The 19,669-nt window shown below is 37.9% G+C and overlaps 5 protein-coding genes and 1 pseudogene across 15 annotated transcripts; 1 reads left to right on the forward strand and 5 right to left on the reverse strand.

Annotated features, from left to right (window-relative positions):
- Positions 1 to 749: 749 nt before the first annotated feature.
- LOC104781911 (glycine cleavage system H protein 2, mitochondrial-like) lies at positions 750 to 2,448 on the reverse strand. The gene is made up of 3 exons (XM_010506710.3): positions 2,141 to 2,448; positions 1,479 to 1,741; positions 750 to 1,128 (listed from the first exon to the last, which is right to left on the reverse strand). The coding sequence occupies exons 1-3, from the start codon at positions 2,217 to 2,219 to the stop codon at positions 1,000 to 1,002; spliced, it is 471 nt and encodes a 156-aa protein (XP_010505012.1). The 5' UTR covers positions 2,220 to 2,448; the 3' UTR covers positions 750 to 999.
- A 285-nt stretch (positions 2,449 to 2,733) lies between these two features.
- On the reverse strand, positions 2,734 to 5,737 carry LOC104781912 (uncharacterized). 3 transcript variants are annotated; one of them, XR_015597187.1, is made up of 8 exons: positions 5,579 to 5,707; positions 5,066 to 5,256; positions 4,754 to 4,986; positions 4,355 to 4,604; positions 4,075 to 4,223; positions 3,794 to 3,999; positions 3,583 to 3,699; positions 2,734 to 3,408 (listed from the first exon to the last, which is right to left on the reverse strand). XR_015597187.1 is itself a non-coding variant. In XM_010506711.2 (8 exons), coding segments are annotated over exons 1-8 (1,773 nt in total). In that variant the 5' UTR covers positions 5,581 to 5,737; the 3' UTR covers positions 2,734 to 2,791. The 3 variants fall into 3 exon arrangements, 2 of the variants coding, with proteins under 2 accessions (XP_010505013.2, XP_087366950.1); XM_010506711.2 differs by having other exon boundaries at positions 3,583 to 3,707; positions 5,579 to 5,737; XM_087510824.1 differs by having other exon boundaries at positions 3,583 to 3,707; positions 4,318 to 4,604; positions 5,579 to 5,677.
- A 3,323-nt stretch (positions 5,738 to 9,060) lies between these two features.
- On the forward strand, positions 9,061 to 13,202 carry LOC104781914 (uncharacterized). 5 transcript variants are annotated; one of them, XM_087510829.1, is made up of 5 exons: positions 9,061 to 9,250; positions 9,421 to 9,474; positions 9,933 to 10,252; positions 10,338 to 10,454; positions 10,608 to 13,202. In XM_087510829.1, the coding sequence occupies exons 3-5, from the start codon at positions 9,947 to 9,949 to the stop codon at positions 12,924 to 12,926; spliced, it is 2,742 nt and encodes a 913-aa protein (XP_087366955.1). In that variant the 5' UTR covers positions 9,061 to 9,250; positions 9,421 to 9,474; positions 9,933 to 9,946; the 3' UTR covers positions 12,927 to 13,202. The 5 variants fall into 5 exon arrangements, with proteins under 5 accessions (XP_087366955.1, XP_087366954.1, XP_087366953.1 ...); XM_087510828.1 differs by having other exon boundaries at positions 9,116 to 9,250; positions 9,946 to 10,252; XM_087510827.1 differs by lacking the exon at positions 9,421 to 9,474 and having other exon boundaries at positions 9,122 to 9,250; positions 9,946 to 10,252.
- Positions 13,190 to 14,301, reverse strand: LOC104792267 (protein EXORDIUM-like 7). The gene has a single exon (XM_010518380.3). It carries the CDS (start codon positions 14,299 to 14,301, stop codon positions 13,324 to 13,326), a length of 978 nt encoding a protein of 325 aa, XP_010516682.2. The 3' UTR covers positions 13,190 to 13,323.
- A 683-nt stretch (positions 14,302 to 14,984) lies between these two features.
- On the reverse strand, positions 14,985 to 18,685 carry LOC104784188 (protein NARROW LEAF 1). Of its 4 annotated transcripts, none has more exons than XM_087510820.1 (7): positions 18,546 to 18,685; positions 17,677 to 18,393; positions 16,784 to 17,348; positions 16,546 to 16,689; positions 16,229 to 16,469; positions 15,613 to 16,113; positions 14,985 to 15,523 (listed from the first exon to the last, which is right to left on the reverse strand). In XM_087510820.1, exons 3-7 carry the CDS (start codon positions 17,291 to 17,293, stop codon positions 15,183 to 15,185), a joined length of 1,737 nt encoding a protein of 578 aa, XP_087366946.1. In that variant the 5' UTR covers positions 17,294 to 17,348; positions 17,677 to 18,393; positions 18,546 to 18,685; the 3' UTR covers positions 14,985 to 15,182. The 4 variants fall into 4 exon arrangements, with proteins under 4 accessions (XP_087366946.1, XP_087366945.1, XP_087366947.1 ...); XM_087510819.1 differs by lacking the exon at positions 18,546 to 18,685 and adding an exon at positions 17,499 to 17,576 and having other exon boundaries at positions 14,985 to 15,526; positions 17,677 to 17,923; XM_087510821.1 differs by lacking the exon at positions 18,546 to 18,685 and adding an exon at positions 17,499 to 17,576 and having other exon boundaries at positions 17,677 to 17,898.
- LOC104781915 (protein NRT1/ PTR FAMILY 5.10 pseudogene) lies at positions 18,672 to 19,420 on the reverse strand (annotated as a pseudogene). Its single transcript, XR_002037772.2, has 3 exons — positions 19,332 to 19,420; positions 19,028 to 19,249; positions 18,672 to 18,871 (listed from the first exon to the last, which is right to left on the reverse strand). The product of XR_002037772.2 is annotated as a protein NRT1/ PTR FAMILY 5.10 pseudogene (transcript).
- Positions 19,421 to 19,669: the final 249 nt, after the last annotated feature.

The raw sequence follows: 19,669 nt of genomic DNA on the forward strand, positions 1-19,669 counted from the left end.
AAAAAGCAGAAAAAAGAAAGTAATACATAATGTAATAAGTAGGGTTGACAAACGCAGGAATCTTGTATTACAAGGTGCTGCATCTTGTAAACTTAGTTGGACAATTGTGGCTAACAAGCTTGTATTCCACAATAAGCAACAATGATGATTCCCAAATCTTTTCCCCACTATGCACATATCATTGTTTCACAGATTTTTTTTTGTTTCTTTTCACATTCCATTTTAAGGTCTTTTAAGGAACAAAACCGGTTTCACACGGTTGCTACAATATCTGCATATGTTCTTTCTTTGTTTTAATCTTGGATACCAATTTCTTCATCTCAGCAATTGTTTCATAGTCTTGACTTATCTCAAGGGTCTGCCACTAGTGTGAACCGTACTGACCTACATTCTTTTTCTCAACATATTATTATCTTATATAAGATGACCATGATTGGTATAACACAATCCGGATCAGATTACCTACAAAGTAGGATGCAAATCGCAAAGGCAAGTATAACAAGTAAACACATCCGGTTGAGAATTACATTAACAAGAAATTAAGCGTAAAGAGAAAGAGAGAAATCTTTGCTGATGATGCATAAACTCAAAAAATTTGCTTGCCAACCTTCGCCATTCAATAGAAGCCTCCATCTTATTAGAGTAGGTTGGCAACTATTGATGTTATTCATTGCTCAAATCAAAAGCTTCCAGTTCGGAGCTAGAAATTGATTCGAGAATTGGTTCTATCACTTAAAGATCCCAAAGAATGGAAAAAATTCAATATGTTAAGTAAAGAGGCATAGCATAACTCCATGAAATATCAAATCAATGTAAACGCCAAAGCTCTTAATTCTCTACCATTGTTCAAACAATTTAACTAAAAAAGCAAAACATAAAAAGAGAACGAGAGATTGGAATCTTCAGAATTTTCTTGATTCATCCATGGACAAAGATCTGAGAAACAACAATCTGTGTTGCAGTGAAAGCTTCGAGAATAATTTGGAAAAGATAAAAATCTCAGTGCTTGGCATCTTCTTCTTCGCAGAACTTAGAGTACTTGTCTGAATCCATCAGCTTCTCTGCCTCGCCTGCATCACTCAGCTCCACTTTTACGATCCATCCTTGTTCATATGGGCTCGAGTTCACCTGTAAAGCATAACAAAAGAATATCAGCTCCTTGTTCATATGGGCTCCAAGTTTAACATAAGAGTATCAGCTCGAGACAACAGAATCAAGAACCTCCAAGTTTGAGATATTTAACTCCATATCGATTAATCAAATCTAAGAATCCATGAATCGAGCAAGGAACGTATGTCACCCTCACCCATTTGTTAGCCACTTGCATCAAATGAAAAACAAGTAACCAAACAAAGAGACCCGCAAAACCAAGATTTCAGATTTGACCAACACAGTTATTGTTCAAAGCGGTTCAACAGAGATTATCTCTGCCTAACACAGTGAATCACTGGTAATACAATTGTGAAATGATGACTCACCAATCCAGGCGACTCACTCAGCTCCTTGTTGACTTCAACCACCGTACCCGAGACTGGAGAATTGATATCGCTAGTTGCTTTCACACTTTCCACCGCTCCAAAACTCTTCCCTTGTGACACTGAAAGTCCCACATCAGGTAACTCCACATAGACCACATCTCCTAAATGGTCCTGCGCGTGATCCGTTATACCAAAGGTTGCTTTATTCCCCTCTATCTTCACCCATTCATGTGAATCAGCATATTTCAGATCCTTCAAAACCGCTATAGCACACAGGACAAAAAAAAAAAAAAACAGTAAGGTTACATGGCTAAAAAAAAATATACAACATTCCAAAAAAGAGAATCGAAAACAAAGTTTTGAATAGTTCTTATTTCTCTGTAAACAAGTTTCAGAAGAGAAACACAACAAAAGCCTCGAGGGAATCAAATGCTATTTGCTGGGATTTGATACGAACAATAGGAGAAGCTATTAGGACACAATCAATCCAACAACAACATGAATTTGCAAACACAATAATCCACTTTTAATCTGATCAGATATCAACAACAATCAAACATCCACAAATTCAAACAGAACAATCAACAGATCAAAAAAAGGCAGAACAGAAGAGAACGAAACCAAAAAGCGATCAAAGAAAGAGAAAGGAGACTGAGATTCACCGGAAGCAAACCCTCGTTGAGCAACGGAGATCCTTAGATGAGAAGCAACCCTAGACGCCCACAATAATCTCAAAGCCATCTTTTTTCGTTGAGATCTCGCGCAGATATTCACAACAACAGAGAGAGAGAGAGAGAGAGAGAGAGAGTGCACTCACCGAACGGCTTTTATTATATTCTGAATCTTACGACAAAAGGGTTTGGTGGGTTTGCATTTTTCTCCTTATAAAAATAAAAATAAATCACTTTCTGAATCATTTGATCGTGGAACAATTTCGCATCTATTGCCCCACTAAACCAACATTGTGGGTAATGACATAAAACCATATTATAACCCTTTTCTATCTCCCTTTTGGCTCAAGTGTTTAGAGCCTATTTTTTTGTTTTTGGTTTCTATCTCCCTTTTGGCTAAAAGTGTTTAGAGCCTATTTTTTGGAGGGATAAGTTGATTCTGTGTAATCACTTTCCCTTAGTAACTTTTGATCACACTACAAAGTTACTCCTTGTAATCCTTTCTTATTTGAATGAAAACCCAGATGACAAAAAAAAAAAAAAAAAAAAAAAACCCTTTTCAATAATATATACAAAGGATTCTGTTGATAAAAATCCAAACTTTATTATTAAGGCAAATCTAAAAATGATATCTTTTTTTTTTCAGTTTACAGTTAAGGATTTAGCCATTAGCTTTGGGACAAGAGAACTCACATTCACACCTTTATGCATTGTTCTAAGCACTGAAGTAACTTGTTCCACTTGATCCTCACTAGAACAAGACGAAAGAAGAACCTTAGCTGTTCCTCCATCTGGTGCACAACCCGAATCAATCATCTCCTCAAAGATCTCCAGACATTTCACATACAGTTTCTTCCTCGAGTAAGCTCCGATCCTCGAGGTCCATGTCACAACGTCTGGTCTGAAATTCTTCTTCTTGAGCTCGCTAAAAAGCTCTTCGACTCTCTCCAAGAACCCGGTTTTACCGTAGATATTGATCAAGATGTTGTATGTGCTTATATCCGCAGTGCAAGGACCATTCTCCATCTCGGCTAAAATCTTTTCCATCTTGGTGAACTGCCCCAACCGGCCGTATAAGTTGAGCATGCTGTTTAGGACAAATGTGTCCGGTTCTACTCCGTTTTCACTCATCTCTTTCACAATGGCTTCACATTTTGTTACGTCTCTTGCTCTAGAGTATGCTGATAGAAGCAGCATGTGAGACTTCATTGTCGGTGCTATGCCTAGCCTCTTCATTGCTTCAAACACAGCTTCTGCATCTGCTTTTCGAATATATAAAATAGATAATGAATATAGCATACTTTAAACAACAGCAAATTCATATCTTGAAACTTAAAAAATAGATTGAGGTTTTAATCAGTTCAGGTTCGGTTTGGATATGAATAAAATGAAACTGGAATGGATACCATTGGCTAAAGAAGCTTCTGAATTACCTGAGTGAAGACCTGCTCTACCATATGCATCAACCATGATATTGTAGGAAGCTCTGTCTGGTTCACATCCCATATGTTGCATTAGAGAGAAAATCTCAGCAGCACCATAGGGATAACCTGCACGACTGTCTCCGGATTTTTAGGACGTTACATTTAAGCTTGATTGATTTCTTGGCATCAGTCCTTTTATGGGAGAGTTTTAGGTAATCACCTATATGCCTCCATGAGAGCGTTATAGACATAGACATCAGGTTCAAGCCTTTCTTCTTGAAGCTGTTCAAATATTTCTTCGGCTTTCTCGCAAAGACCTTCTCTAGCAAATGTATTCAAAAGTGCTGTGTATGTGATGATGTTTGGTTTACATTGGTGACTTCTCATTTCACAAAACAATTTCCAGGACATGAATGATTTACTTGCCTGCAAGAAAAACCAATGACATAAACATCAAAACTCTCAAAAGAAATTCATATCAATCGAACTTGGACTATTTACCTTTCCGTATAAATTTATCATCAGGTTGTAAGTTTCAGTGGTTGGTTTGCATGGATCACGCTTCATCCTTTGGAAAACATTGATTGCTTCTTCGGTGTTTCCTTTGCTCTTTATTAACCCCTCAATATATGCATTGTATACAGTAGTACCTATACAAACACAATGTTAGATCGCATATCTTTATGGAGTCTCTCAAAACAAGAAGATAAGTATAACTTAGAATTATGAGCCACGGTTTAGTACCAATGCATATAAAAGCTTTGGAGATGCAGACACATACTTGGAGAAACATGATGATTTTGCATCTCAATTAAAACAGCTTCAGCTTTCTCTATGAGCCCGGCCATACAGTATGCCTTTACAAGAAGTGCGTATGTGTCTTCAGTAGGTACGCAGCGGGATTCAAGAAGTTGTACATAGAGTGATTCCGCCTCCTTGTACCGGAACTTCTGTCCATAAGCATCTATAAGCAAATTGAAGCAGATCACATCAGGCTGAAAGGAGCTCCTCCTTAAAATCCACTCACACACCTAAGAAAAGTTTGTAGCTTCAGCCAGTTAAGAACTTTTCAGTAAACATAGCACTGTAACAATGATAAGTCCTCATGCTAGTGTAGTATACTGATACACTATGAAAGAAAAAGAAAAAAAAGTGAAACTTTTGCAAGAAAGCTAATTACCAGGATTATGGAATCCCATTTTTTGTTCAAACGGAGTTGCACTGAAACATTGATTAGATCATCCCATGAGGCATGTGTAGAAGGAAGAGTTCCAAGGACATCAGCTACTTTTTCAGGATCAGTTTCTCTCTGAATGAAGCTCAGAATCTTCTGAGCAATGGGACTCAGAACAGGAAAAATCCCATCAACAAACCCGGATCCATATTTCCATCCTCGCCCTCTCAAAGAGCCACCTAGTATATCAAAACCAAAAAGTCCATCTCCAAATCTTAGAAAGAGCTAATTAAGAAAGTTTCCTGATTTGAGTCTTACATCGTTTCCTGGAGAGTTTCTTCCTACTAAATCTTTTTAATTTCCCACGTTCATCTATGACAAAACCCTCTTGCTTACAGCTTTTAATAGTCCCACCAGTGAAATTTGTGACTCCAAAAGTACCCAAGTATCTCTGAAAGCCACAGCTGGGATCAATGAATAAGCAATTCAAAGCGTTTCCAGCTACCAACCTATCAGTCAAAAACCCAATTTTCTGAATTATAGTAAGAAGTTGGAAGTAAACGGCAGGCACAAATAACAAGCAAGCAATTCTCAAAATGTTTAACAAGAAATAAACCATAACAACACTCAGCAGAAATGAACTAGAAGTAACACAGTAGAAAGAGGCAATTTGGTTAATGTCCAAAGCATTAGACTTTATGAACATCCGCTTACGAACACAAAATCTCTATCACAAGCAAAATTCAGCAGATGGGTATTCTGAATTATAGTAAGAAGTTGGAAGTAAACTGGGACCAACTCCGAAATCAGAGTGAGAGAGTGGGTTCTTACATGACCGGAGAGATGTAGTTTGTGGATATAACCACTCTTCTTCTCCTGCCTTGTAGAGATAATAAATTGTGTAATGAAGGATGGGATAACAAAAGCCGCAAGGAGAGTATACGTTAAGTAAAGAGGCTCTGGCCTCAGGCCTCAGGCTTCATTTGTCTTCTTGCTTTTTTTTTTATTTATTTTTTTTTTTTTTAGAAAAAGGAAGGTAGACATTTTTTTTGTTTTGGTACTTTCAAAACAATTAATTTTACCATTTACGGTTGCTGATTTCTACCCGTATACCAAAAATGTGGTATGTGTTATACGTATAAAAATTATTATTAAACCGCAATTGAACCATTTATTAAATGTGGTATGTGTTATACGTATAAGAAATTCCCCAATTGTATCATATCACTAACTCTAGATTGATGGTGAATGGAGACGAAATCAAATAAGAAAGTCAAAAAAAAGTAGTTGAGTCAAAATCTCAAAAGTTCCTAAAAAAAAGTTTTGACAATCTCAAAAACTCCTTTCTTTAAACTGTTTTTTTTCAATTATTTTTAATTCAAGAAATTGGTATTTTACTATAATATCCTAAAAAAAACAAAACAATTACGTTGAAAACCTGGGTTTAATCCACTTACCCAAGTTCTATTGGATTTAATCCAATATATATATATATATATATAAATATACTTTTAAAAAAATTAAACTAAATAAATTTTTTAATTTCATTGTCTTCTTCATTTTCTCAAACTCTTTTCACTTTCTTCTAGCGGCGATGAACAATAACGGCGAGAACGAGCGATCTTTGGAACCAACCTGGAAAGAAGAAACGATGGCTCCATTCTTTCTCTTTCAAAACTTGATCCAATCCCTAAAATCTGAGAAATTTTTGAAATTAAAACTGCAATCTCAAAATCGATTTTGTGAAACTTGAGAAAATAGGTATTTTGTTATGGTGTTCAATTGATAAAGAAGATGGGTGTAAAATACAAGCTTTTAAATTATAATTGGTGAATTCTGGGTTTATGTTCGTATTTGAATTTCTGGGTATAACTAATATAACTAAGTAAAACTAGTAAACTAAGTAAAACTAGTATAATTAAGTAAAACTAGTATAACTAATTAAAACTAGTGTGATCTTGAAATATTAGTAAAACTAGATAAAATGGTTTCAGCATCGTTCACACCGAATGACTCAACGACGATGAACAACTCAACAACGATATGTAAAAACAACGGTGGCGATGAACGACTCAACGATGATGAACAACTCAACTGCGAGCAATCTCTGTAACCAATTCAGGAAGAAGAAACGGTGGTGATGAACGACTCAACGACGATGAACAAATCAACGACAAGCAGTCTTTGTAACCAATTTCGGAAAGAAGAAAAGGTGGTGATGTACGACGATGAACAAATCAACGGGGAGCGATCTCTGTAACCAATTTTGGAAAGAATAAATGGCGGTGATAAACGGCTAAACAATAAGAAGAAAATCCGGAATGACGGCGGCGATGAACCAAATCGTGAAGAAGTACAAGCCAACCGTGAGTGACTCCATCGACTCAATGATAAGTAGTTGGATTTGGTTGAACAAGTAGAACTAGATAAAACTCATTCGTTTTGGTTACGAAGAGATTCATGATTTTTTTGTTATGCATCTTATTCAGAATTGAATTTCTGGGTTTTAAGTAATACTAGTATATATAGGTATAACTAGTATGTTTTTGTAATGCTGATAAAACTAGATAAAACTAGTCGTATTTTATTTGTAATTAACCGTTTGTTGCAGATACAAAAAAATAAAACCGCACATGCAGCTGAAAAAAAAAGTTAAAAAAATATGAATTTTACGGCCACGTGTGCAATATGTGTGATCACACTTAGTGTTTACATTTAGTGTTCACACATAGTTATACCAAGTATAATAGTTTTACCAAAATTGCAAATAGTTCTACTTTTGGGGGTTTTTTCATTTAATTAGTTTTACTCACTCTTAAAATTATATTTTTTAGTTTTACAGTTGATTAAAGTCTATTAACATATAATTATGAGTTTTTATGCATTCATATGTTTAAAACCTACAATTCTATAACTTTGTCATCCTAACTTAGTTATTATTTACAAAGTGACATTAAAAGTATAAGGAAACACTTGTTTAGGTTCTTACATAACAACCCAAAATTCATATATTTTTAAATTTTTCGTTCTTAGTAAACATTTAAACATTACTTTTGACGTTTACTAGTACACACATTATTCTGTTATCTTTAAAATCATTTTATGGATGTTCAATTCAGTTTTACAAATTTTACCAGTTTTATCAGTTTTATTTTTGTTATAGTTGTTTTACTCTGTTATGACAGAGCAAATATACACATCAAAGAAAAGGAAAATCAAACATTACTAGATTTTAAAAATAAGTTTTACGATAGTTGTGACATAACCAAGAAAATAGTAGTACAAACCAAAAGATCAAACATGAATCAAACAATGGTGTTAGATGCAATTTCATCATCCTTTGAATGTTGCTCAATTGTGACTTTCAACAAACTCAAGCTTCTTGTATATCCTTGCTTTTAACATCAACAAAGTTATATTCGTCACATGTGTTTTGAAAATTATACTATATATGTGACATTCACACTTAAAATGTATGCTGACGTTCTCTCACACTGTATCCTGCCAAAAAAATTCTAAAAAAACTCAATTAGTAATACTACTAGTTTTACTGGTTGTACTACATTAATCAGTATTACCAGTTTTACTAGTTATACTACATTTACTAATATTACCAGTTTTACCAATTTTACCCAGTCGCGATAAATGAAAGTTGAATAGTTTGAGGTTCTAATCTCTACAATTCACAACGATTCAACAGTAAAATTCATTTCTTGTCAACTAAATAGCTCAATCGACCCATAACCCATGGTAAAACACCCAATTTGCTAAACATTTCAAGCAAAATCTAAACTAAATTTCCAAAATTCAAAACCTAACCTTATTCATCAAGAATTTTATTTTTATGTTGAAGAACGCACTTGTATTTTGAAGGAAAACTTGATACAACTCGAAAAAAGTGAAATACGGTGGCAATGAAAAGTTCCGATGAAAAATCACCAGCGGTGGAGAGCTTCGGCGAAGAACGACGACGATTGAGGAAAAGAAGAGATCAGTACTGAATTTTTTTTTTGGTTTTTATTTTTGTTTTAAATTAAAAGAATTGAAAAAGAAAGAAAGGGTATTTTAATCTCAACATATTTCATTAAATGAGAAATGGAGAATAGAGAGGGAGATAAGAGATTTGTAAAAAATTTATAGAGACTTTTGAGATGAATTCTCAAAATAGTTCGCAATAGAAATTGGAGTTGATTTCAGAAAAAAAAAGTAAATAAATAAAAAATAAAAAAAACAAGATTAAGGTATGATTCTCTAAGTATTAAAAAAAAAAAAGTCAAATATTTATGATGATGATTATATGGGGCCGGGGGACCATAACCCAAAATACCAAAACTATATAGAGAGAGAGAGAGCTGAAGCAAAAACCCCATAACGCAAAACGGAAAATAAAAAAACCACCACTCTCCTCGGTTTCTCTGCGTTTTCTGTTTTTGCCCCAAAAGGAAAAAAATCCTCTTCTTCTTCTTTCGCTCCCCCTCCCCTCCTTCGCCGTTTCGTATTCCGGTAATACTTGAATAGTTTTAAAACCCTAAAAATCCCGATTCTCTCATTCATTCTAGATATAGTTCCCCCCGATCGTTCTCTTTCGATTTCTTTTTGTTTTCAATTCATAATTCTTGTTTCTTCTTCAACTTCTGTTTTTGTTTGTTGCATGTTTTGTTTTGTTTTGGTAGAAGTCGAATTTAACAAACCAGGCAAACTCCAAAGACGTGATTTTCTTTATCCAGGTCTGATCTCTATAAATTTAATGTACATGGCTAATGCCTTCATCCTTCTACTACATGTCTGATTGTAATTTGATTATGATGCTTTGTGATAGAGTTACGTACGTCAGCGTTTTGATCATGTGTGAATGTTCCAATTGCGTCACTATCTTCTTGTTGTTGTTGTTGTTGTTCTAGTAGTATCATTGTTTCTAATTTTTTGTGTTCTAGGTTTTTACTGTTTACAGTGTTCAATTTGCTTTATTCAGTCTAGTTGCTTTGTGTTCTGTGGCCATGGATTTTTCACCTTTGTAATGAATTGCTTTGTTTTTAGACATGCTCTGTTTGTTTCTGTGTGTTGATCAATCAATCAATCAATCTACTACTGTTTTGGCTGGCTCCGCAAGTCTCTTGATGTTTCTAGTATCTTTACCTCAATTCAACAAATGAAGGATAGTTAGTTCTGTGTTGTTATTTTTTAGTTTTCTGTAACAGCATGCCAAAGCATCGGAGGATGAAGCATATGGAGGAGCCCTACGGTGGTGCTTCTGGGGTGTGCCCTGAATTTGGTGCAATTTTCATGTCCAATAACTCCACGAGAAAGGAATGCCTTGGCCGAGAGCTTTTCGGTTTGCCAATGAGGCAAGCCGGATTTGTTAAACAGGTCAAAGCCGGAATGTTGTTGTTTTTGTTTGAATTCGAGAGTAGAGAGCTACATGGTGTCTTTCAGGCTTCCTCTGATGGTGCAATCAACATTGAGTCCGATGCTTTCTGCTCTTCTGGCAAACAGTTTCCTGCTCAGGTACTTTTGTTCATGCTTTTTCCTCCATGAGTTTTTGTTTTACTAAGTTTGTGTCAAACATTACATTTTGACCTCATTTTCTTAGGTCAATTTTACTGAGAAGTGGCGTTGTAGGCCGCTTCCTGAAAGCGAGTTTCGTCATGCTATTCGTGAAAACTACTTTACAGCAACTAAGTTCAATTTTGGACTCTCCAAGGCTCAGGTGTGTGCGCTTAATTTTCTCCAGTAAATCTAAACATGTTCTTCTTTATATGGTTTCTAGTTCTCGAACTATCTTTGTTTGGTGGTCGTTATTACGCGGGTTGATTTACTTTCTTATGTGGTCTGACACTGTATGTGGAAATGTCATGTATAGGTTCAGAGGCTGTTGAAGTTGTTTAGCTTGAAGAAAGAAGACAGATCCTGGCTGAAGAAAACTGCAGTTGTAAAACCCACTAGAGAAGCTGAAAGGAATCTGAGAAATAGAGTTGGTGATCGCTGCTTTCGGAATGTTAATGCAGGAGATACGGATGGAGATGTTGACCGTGAGTTTCCCTTCAGAGTGACTTCTGCAGGAGAAGCCCGTGATCGCAGGCCAGCAGAAAATTATGGTTTTGAGGATGAATCTGATATTGGCCTAGAGGTTGATCCAACTAAAGGGAATGAGTACTCTGGAGACTTGTCTGACGTTAACCTGAATTATAGCTTTGGCACTGATGCTTTAACTAATAATTCTCTTGTTAATGATCGAAGAGTCCCGAAGAATCTGAGACACACTGCAAGTGGCTGGGTAGAAAACAAGTACAATGAAAAAGATGGTATCGCACAGAGGTCTAACGACGAACACCTTAAGTTTGAGGCATTTCCAGTCGTTACTCCTCGTAGCATACCTCTATACTTACCATATGGAACAAACAGAGGATACTATGACCCTTGTGAGCCTGGGATCATGGGAGATGCAACAATGACAAGATGTAGGCATGATCTTGGTGCACCTAATGTTGATTTAATTGGCTCAGCTTCCGTTCCAGCCAACTCAAATTATGACTTTGGAGAAGAATATATACCTGTTGGTGGTTATGTCAGTGACACCTTGCCCTCTAAGAACTCAAATTATGATTCTGGAGAAGAATATATACCTGATGGTGGTGGTTATGTCAGTGACGCCTTGCCCTCTGAGACAGTCCAACCATTTTCTGATGAACGTAATGGTACTAGTATGAACACTACTAGTCTGGGTTATATTCCAATGCCTATTGAACATCATCGTGAATACCAAACTAACATTGGCATGTCTGTAGTTTCGCGTGCTGAGTCTGAATCCAGAAATGGACATCTGCGTCATTATCAGTTTCCTGGTAACTTAACTTCTACAGGGTCCACTGAGAACATGAGGAAGGTTGAGAGGCTACCGTACCCCGACCCCCGCATCCTTCCTTCATTTACTTACCCTTCATCATCAAGGGGTTTTTCTCCCAAGGACGGACTCAACAGTGAAATTCAAACATATCAACACCAAGAAGAAGTTGGAGGTCATGTTTCTTATACAAACAAGATGGCTGTTCGGGGTTCCAGTATTTACCCTTCTTTTGCTTATCCTTCATCATCAGGGGATGGAGCTGATTTTTATGACAGAACTAATAACAAAGGCCAAGCTTATCAACGGCATGAAGATTTTGGCGGTGATGCTTTTGACTCTAACAATAGGGTGACCCGAATGAAAGAGCGTGTTAATCCTGCTGAACTTGGAAGAACTAGAACCAGAGAGAGTGTCTTCAAAAGGCTTGGTGTGCCTCCTTCAAAAGAACGTTATGCTGAAAAGGATACGTCTCCGGACACTGAATCAGTCGATGAGGTCATGGCCTTTTTAAACGACTGTCACAAAGTTTGGATGGAGAAAAAAATATCAAATCTGAGTACCTCTGAGGATTCTGGCAAACCGAAGAAGAAAAAGGAAAAGATTCAGAGAGCAGAGGTACTTGACAATGATTTGATCCACCCTTTTATTGAGACTACTCCAGATGATATGTTGGATTGTGAAGGAAGTATGGAACAAAGTGTTCAAAAGCTACCATTCATTAATTTTAAGCGCCGTAGCAAAGCTCAAAAGAGCCCTGGTGATCCAACTCAAGGGTCTAAAGAAAGCCCTCAAACCCCAGCTTCTCAGAACAAGAAAAGGAAGCTGCTGAGGCCTAAACTCATTGAAGAGGACTCGGAAAAGGATAGAGGAAACAAAGATAATCCTATTAGAATTGTCTTGGCCTCGGAAAATGATAGAGATAAAAATGAGGATTCTATTGAAAATATCTTGGCCTCACAGTCTGCTGTTGAAGTCCCCGTCCATGACTTCCGTGGACGTAGTGAAGATGACTCGGAAAATGATAGAGGTAAAAATGAGGATCCTATTGAAAATATCTTGGCCTCACAGTCTGCTATTGAAGTCCCCGTCCATGACTTCCTTCGACGTAGTGAAGATGACTCGGAAAATGATAGAGGCAAAAATGAGGATCCTATTGAAAGTATCTTGGCCTCACAGTCAGTTGTTGAAGTCCCCGTCCATGACTTCCTTGGACGTAATGAAGATGACTCAGACAAAGAAAGAGGAAACGATGGTGATCCTATTGGCAATGTATTGGCCACACAGTCGGCTACTGAGGTTCCCTTCCATGACTTCCTTGGACGTGATGATCGATAAACGCTCAAATGGAGTTGGAAATAGTAATGGACAGAGAATATGGCCTCTTCCAGGATGTACTTCTTCAATAGAAGGTGCAGGTTGTTCCTTAGCTGTTATGCCATTTAGTTTGTCTTCTTAATCATGTTGACTGTATAATATCTAGTACTAGCATAGAATCAATGTTTACATACTTTGGCAGAACAGCCATTTTGAGGTACTTGTGGATTATTGTGCTCATGTTAAAAGCATAGGTTAGGTTCAGAAACTTTTTCTAGTGAATCTTGACAGCTAAAATACCTTAGATTTTGTAAAAGTCTTAAACTGACAAATGCAAAGATTCGACTTGGTAAGGCGAAGATAAACCATATACAGGTTCCCGCAAGCTTCAAACTCAGGATAACAGACATTATTGTCTCTAATTTATAGCGTTTGGTCCAACGCATCTATTCCTAGTAAGATCCCAAACCCACTGAATCAGATACTTTCTTCCTTTAACTCCTTTCACATTATACACATTCCTCCACCTATCCTTATACACACTCCCCATATACCCTCCTCCTCCTCCTGACCCGTACACTCCCAAACATAAATCCGCTATCTCTGTTGGCGCCGTTGCGTCATCTCCTCCGTACCATCCGTTCAACATCGGGTTGCTCGACACTTCCGCCAGCTCATGGGCTATCACACTGATCATCCCGTCGATTCCCACCTCTCCGTTTGGTGGTTTCATCTTCTCTCTGGCTACAAACCCGCTTCCTGGAAATGGCTTAGGCTGCGCAAACGGGTACGCACACATTTCTGGACACTGTTTATCACTGTTCCCGACCCAAGCGTACGGTACGGTTGCACCAACGATGCTAGCGAAAGTGAAGTAATGAAACCCGCAGATTGCTCTGCAGAACTCTTGCATCTCTACATCATCTGAGGTCAGAACTAAGTACAAGCCGTTTACAGCGTTTAGTGGTAACTTGGAAGTAACGGCAGTCCTGATCACAGACTGAACAGAGAAGCGAGTGAGGTGAGATCCATGAGAATACGTTGAGTCGTGGAACTCTCCGGACAAGACAAGAGTGTCGGTGATGTTGGAACCAGTCTGGTCTCTGTATAGCCTCACCGTCTTCCACCAGTTGGAGACTGACGGGTACTGAGCCGGTGTCGGTGAAGAGACAGAGTAGACGAAGTCTCGGATTGTAGATTGGTGAGCTGGGTTCCATCGGCCGTACCAGATGATGTAGAGACTCGTCGCCGGCGAGGATATGACCGGACCCAAGTGGTACTGAAGGTCTACGAGATCGGAGGAGCCTTCGTAGTTCTTGCTCTCGTCGAAGAATTGTTCACTGGATGCGAGAGAGAAGGAGAGAAAGAAGGAGAAGAAAATGAGAGAGATCATCATGTCGTTGGTTCTATGATTTGCTTAGTGGGAACGTTGGAGTGTTATTATTATAAGGACTAGGAGGGAATGGAGTTATTTACCTTTTTTTTGGGATAGTCAAGTAATTTGTAATTGGTAATCTTTATATTTTAAGTTTTAACATATAATCTAAGCACCAAAATAACTAGAACCACATAAAGAAATGTATATTTATAAACTTAAAAGATGAAGAGATTAGATCAGAAATGTCTCTTTTATGTCATAAGGTAGCTTTGATTCGTACACATGTAATTATGTGTGTTTTTCACAGAAGGTGTCGGTTAAGTACAACTTTTGAGCTTGATTGGTGGCACTGTTAGAGGCCACTTGACCATAAAGTTTGTTTACCCACCTTAATGATTTCTTGTCAAAATAGATTCGTACTGAAAAGCAAATGAAAGTGGTCATCAGACTCGTTACCATAATTGCATAAAATTTTATAAGACCCGAAACTGTAAAGCTTTTCATGTTACGTAAACACTTTTTCTTTTCTTTCACAAATCTCATTCATACTTCTACTAATTTTTAGTTTTTACTTTTTACTATCTACTATTTCAATAATTGCATTTGAATGGATTCGCTCTTTTGACCTTTAAGTTTGTGTGAATGGTTTTCTAACTGACCAAACCGGAAATCATAAGTCAAAATTCTGGATCATCATCCGGTTAGTGTTACATAGGGTATTAATGATTATTAATACCTTTCTTTAAATTTCATAAAATTTAAGCTTATACAATTTTACTACATAACTTGGTCCCGGTACATCTTTCGTCCGCAAAGAATAATAATACTATGCACAATTACGACATAAAATTTTTGGGATTTACTCAAGTCGCCATCAAACCAAACTAAACCGGCTTTAGCTAAGTAAACTTTGGTTTCTTTAGTTTGGGCTCACCTAGATGCAACGATACGTTAACCTCTTCTTCTGAACTGTTCTTTAAATCGACGAGGTCGTCTAATTTGGGTTTCTCTTGCCTTTTAACGGCAGACGTGGACTCGTTATCCGATATAGGAGCAATGAACAAAAGTTCCTCTATTTCAGGTGCTAGCTTGATAGCTTCTTCTATATGAAACTCAGGTGGAATAAATGGCTCAAAGCTCTCATCTTGTTTGTCTCCTGATGGAACAGGGTCGGGCGGGGATGACTGGCTAACAGTTGAATCAAGGGCTGTAACCGAAGTGTTCCTCTGTTCTCGGGCGGCTGCTGCAAAGTGTACAAAAGCCACAAAGAACAAGGCATGAAAACTTGGCAACCATTCTAATAAAAAATAAGGAAAAAGAGTTCCAAACCTTCAAGCTCATGGTTCGATGTGATGAGATCAAGCTCCAAGAGATCCAAAAGGCGACCAAGATCCACTCCACTTGTCCAGTTCTCGGGTTCTTGACCGGCTATTAGTTTAAGTCTTCCTCGGTTGGCTGTCCCACCCCAAATGATCCCAACTGGTCGTGGCTTCTGACCATTTGGACCTGTTAAGAGTATAAGGCTTCCGCTGTCACCTTCAAGGTCAAAAGTTTGCTGGTTTTCGCCTATGACCAGAAAGTCCGTGAGAAAACAGATCCCTTTCTCGTCGTTGTATTCCAAAGCATAAGCCATTATGGTTCCGGTAGTATATCCAGAGCTTCTTCCAACTTTGACAACTTGTTTCCCAATAAGGCTATCAATTGGGGATTGCAAATCTATAACGTGCACATTTCCTATCTCACCAATGCCTTTTATCACCGTAGTTACATTGCTCGTGTTGAAATCTTCTGCAAAAGGAATAAAGGCACCGTCCGCTCTTACAAATGTTTCTGCATTGGGATAGAGATGACCTGTATAGTCAGTATGAAAGAAGAGTGTCCGCAGATATGTCGGTTCCTGAACAGAACGATGCAGAGATTTGCCATAAAATTATAACTGGAGTACCTGGATTTGTGCCAGCAAATATGCCGTACCACTGATCATCTGTGATAAACGATGTTGCTCTCTCAACTGCACCGAGGTAGACACCCGGTCCAAGGCTTGGAGGTAAAGGATGAAACATTTTCTGGCTTGGATAATCCAAATCAACAGCGACATGCCGATTAGTAAGGAAACCAACCTGATGGTTACCTGTTCTGCTTTTCACTATAGCTCCCAAGGTTCCATATGTTTCTTGGCTTGCAACCTACACAACATGAAACAGAAACTGAAACTTTACGGTTACAGTTCTTAGAAGATGGGAGGATGAAAAAAAGATGTACCTGAGAACCCGAGCCAATGCAGGGATCACTTCCTCTCAAACCATCTACAAGTTCATTATAAACCTGTTCTTTAGGTGTTGCAGCAGGAGCACCGTAATATTGGAATTCCACAACATCTACATCGCACCATACCCCTCCAGGACCCTATTAACGGAATGAATACATCTTATCATATATACTCCGATAAAATTTCTGAAAGGCTGTGTGTAGAATGGATGAACACAAGATATAACCCAACCTCGAGGGCAGAAGGAAGACACTGCATTGGACTTAGCCATTGCCTATGGACTTTCCTAGCAACAAAGACAAGTATTGCTGGAATATTGGTTAGAACACCACGGCTAATCCGAAACCCAACTGCAGTACCAAGGCTGAAGCGGCGCAGGATTTTACTATGAAACGCTCTAATGGTCATGAGCTCAAGCAAGGTGGTGGCTTGTTGTCCTGAAGGCAACCTGCCAACAACTTCAGGTAAAACCCCTTTCTGGAGATTTCCAAAGTAGTTAGCTCGGTCTTCAACAGCATCGTTAAGCCGGCTAAGAGTAGGCCAGGAGAAGTAAGGAGCATTACTCTCAGCGTGCTGGATGTTGAGTGTAAATGGCTGAAGAGGAGATGGACTTGAAGATGATGATGGAAGACTCAAGTGATTGCAGTGATGATGATTTCTTTCCAAATCCAAAGCAGAATCCTCAGATTCAGAAGAAGTTGCTGCTTGGATAAATCTCTGACTCCAACCTCCCAAAGTCATCTCCTTTTGTAAACAATGCTACTTAACCTGACTTCTATTGCAGAAAACACCAGCTCTGTCACAAGAGATACAACACAGACTTCAGCTTCCTGAATTACGACACTTTATGCAAATTACAAGCAATAGAACGAATTAATTCAAGTAAAACCATCTCAAGTTGCGTTTATATATGAACCCTAGAAGTCGAGTAACATTATACAATTACCTTGAAATTTTCAAATTACAATCCGAAAAGAAACATAACACGCCAAACACACAAAAGGGCTTATAGGAAGAAGAAAACCTAAACAAACCCAGAATCAAACATCATGAGAGAAGCCTAAAGAATTCAAATTTAACACAAAACTCGATACAGAGAAGATTCTCGAAGGCGCGAGACTCACCGACAGGAGAAGTCGTCGGAGTAGCCGAGAGAACTTCATAGAGAAATGGGAGCAAAGACGGAGAATTGAAAGAGAGGTAGCTGCATTTGGATAGAGATAAAAGTGATTGAGGATTGCAAAGAAGAAAATGGGAAGAAGAAGAAGACGAAGAGAGAGCAATAGCTGCATAAGTTACTGTTGTTGATGGTGGTTGGTTGTGTATACAGTACAGCGTTTTTTTTTTGTCGACGCATGAATAAATTAGCTTATTATTATAATGTGTAACCACTCAAATCTCTTTAAAATTGTTTTTTTTTTTTAATTTAATTTATTATTCATTTACTTTATTAGAAAGTTTTTTTTTGCTGTTATGTTATTATTATGATTATCTCTTTTGAGCTTTTGAGATTAAAAAAAAATTAATGGGAAAGTTTGGGAAAGGACAAGAATAAAGATTTTGTTTAGGTCTATAATAAATTGATAGAAAGCAGTACTATAAAAGATATGACGACAAAACAAAAAAAAGGTAGAATAAAAAGGCATCAAATCAAATATTTGGGTGCTGAGCAAGTTCAACTGTAGATACTAAAAAAGGATACTTAAGTATGTTTTTAATTATAATATTTGGAAATAATGAAGTTAAAAACTTTTTTAAAAACTGTAAAATGGTAAGAATTTGGTATGATATGCTCTGGCTTTCTCTTATTCGAGCTGGTGAAGACATTAACCAGCAACTCCCTGCAATCAACAAACAAAGTTACATAAATACTTGAAACAGAATTAATGCAAGACTCTAAGACATCATTGGTTTTGCAAGAGCAGCAGAGCAAACACATGAAACAAGAGAAAATAAGACTTAAAAAGAAAACAACAGATGATTATTAGCTCACATCAAACACTTTGAAATAAATTCTATCCCTCGCATTATTGAGAACTTCAAAGTTCATAAGCCAATTTCCGTAGGCAGATAGTGTTGACAAAATAATTGAACATCCTGCAATTCTATATCCAAAAGCCTCTTTAGGATCCTTTTTCATCAAACTGATCCGCTCCAAAAGCCTGAACACAGGGTTTGTGACCACCTTGGGCTAGGGCCACTAGATACAGGGCACTAAAGAACATGATCACTTGAAATCGAGGAGAGCAAGAAGAGAGTAGTTTTCTAAGCATTGCAGTCTGAAGGAACCATTGCAGATAAAGTCAGTAAACCAAGCCCCTGTTTGTTTCAATCAAATCCACTATACAACTTCAGACTCATCTCTAGAGAAGAATGTGAAGAGACTAAGATACAAATAGAGAGAGAGAGAGAGAGAGAGAAAGAGAGAGAGAGAGAGAGAGAGAGAGAGAGAGAGAGAGAGAGAGAGCTTGGTACCAATATATAGAGAGCAGAGGCGGCGAAGAGGATGGTACGGAAACGACCCTAGAAACATGTCAGCGACAAAAGCACCGAGGAGAGGAACCAACGACGCCGTTCCAGACCAAGTGTTGACGTTAGCGGCAGCAGCCGCCGTCGATTGCCCCAGTGGTCCAGTCAGATACGTAATCAGATTCGAAGATATCCCGTAGTAAGCGAATCGCTCAGCAACCTCCAGACCTAAAGTCGAACAAAACCAGAAATCAAAAATTCCGACGAGGAACACGAAGCAAGAAATTGGCGGGAATCTCGGGGGAATTACCGATGATGAATCCGGCGGATCCCCCAGCCACCGGAGGAAGATCTGACGGCTGGTTTGCTTCTGTCGTCAACGGTGGTTACAGCGAGAAGTGGAGTTCAGGCTTCATCAACAGCGCCGGAGATGGTAATGGAGAATATATATTATTTACATATCTTATAGATTTATCGTATCTTTTCTTAACTTGGTCTCCAAGACAATACCTCTTTGTAGAGTTGTATATATACTCGACTTCTGGGTACGAAGGAATACACAGAAAATTCATTATTCAATCTCTTCTTTATTTATCATGGTATCAGAGCAGACATAAAATGATCCTGGTTTTGTGACATAATTTACGA

Source organism: Camelina sativa, chromosome 4 (genome assembly GCF_030686135.1).
Source record: "Camelina sativa cultivar CO46 ecotype springtype chromosome 4, ASM3068613v1".
In the NCBI taxonomy this organism is placed as follows: Eukaryota; Viridiplantae; Streptophyta; class Magnoliopsida; order Brassicales; family Brassicaceae; genus Camelina; species Camelina sativa.

Bases quoted from the DNA above. Each gene is read 5' to 3' on its own strand.
- LOC104784188 (XM_087510818.1), bottom strand. From the start codon at position 17,293: ATGACTTTGGGAGGTTGGAGTCAGAGATTTATCCAAGCAGCAACTTCT. The intron at 16,690-16,783 runs GTTGGGTTATAT...TTCCGTTAATAG, and splicing joins GTCTTCCTTCTGCCCTCGAG to GGTCCTGGAGGGGTATGGTG. The intron at 16,470-16,545 runs GTACATCTTTTT...CATGTTGTGTAG, and splicing joins GCATTGGCTCGGGTTCTCAG to GTTGCAAGCCAAGAAACATA.
- LOC104781911 (XM_010506710.3), bottom strand. From the start codon at position 2,219: ATGGCTTTGAGATTATTGTGGGCGTCTAGGGTTGCTTCTCATCTAAGG. The intron at 1,742-2,140 runs GTGAATCTCAGT...TGTGTGCTATAG, and splicing joins TCAACGAGGGTTTGCTTCCG to CGGTTTTGAAGGATCTGAAA. The intron at 1,129-1,478 runs GTGAGTCATCAT...TATGCTTTACAG, and splicing joins TGAGTGAGTCGCCTGGATTG to GTGAACTCGAGCCCATATGA.
- LOC104792267 (XM_010518380.3), bottom strand. From the start codon at position 14,301: ATGATGATCTCTCTCATTTTCTTCTCCTTCTTTCTCTCCTTCTCTCTC.
- LOC104781914 (XM_087510825.1), top strand. From the start codon at position 9,399: ATGTTTTGTTTTGTTTTGGTAGAAGTCGAATTTAACAAACCAGGCAAA. The intron at 9,475-9,932 runs GTCTGATCTCTA...GTTATTTTTTAG, and splicing joins ACGTGATTTTCTTTATCCAG to TTTTCTGTAACAGCATGCCA. The intron at 10,253-10,337 runs GTACTTTTGTTC...TCATTTTCTTAG, and splicing joins GCAAACAGTTTCCTGCTCAG to GTCAATTTTACTGAGAAGTG.
- LOC104781912 (XM_010506711.2), bottom strand. The intron at 4,987-5,065 runs GTAAGACTCAAA...TTGATATACTAG, and splicing joins GAAACTCTCCAGGAAACGAT to GTGGCTCTTTGAGAGGGCGA. The intron at 4,605-4,753 runs GTAATTAGCTTT...AACTTTTCTTAG, and splicing joins AATGGGATTCCATAATCCTG to GTGTGTGAGTGGATTTTAAG.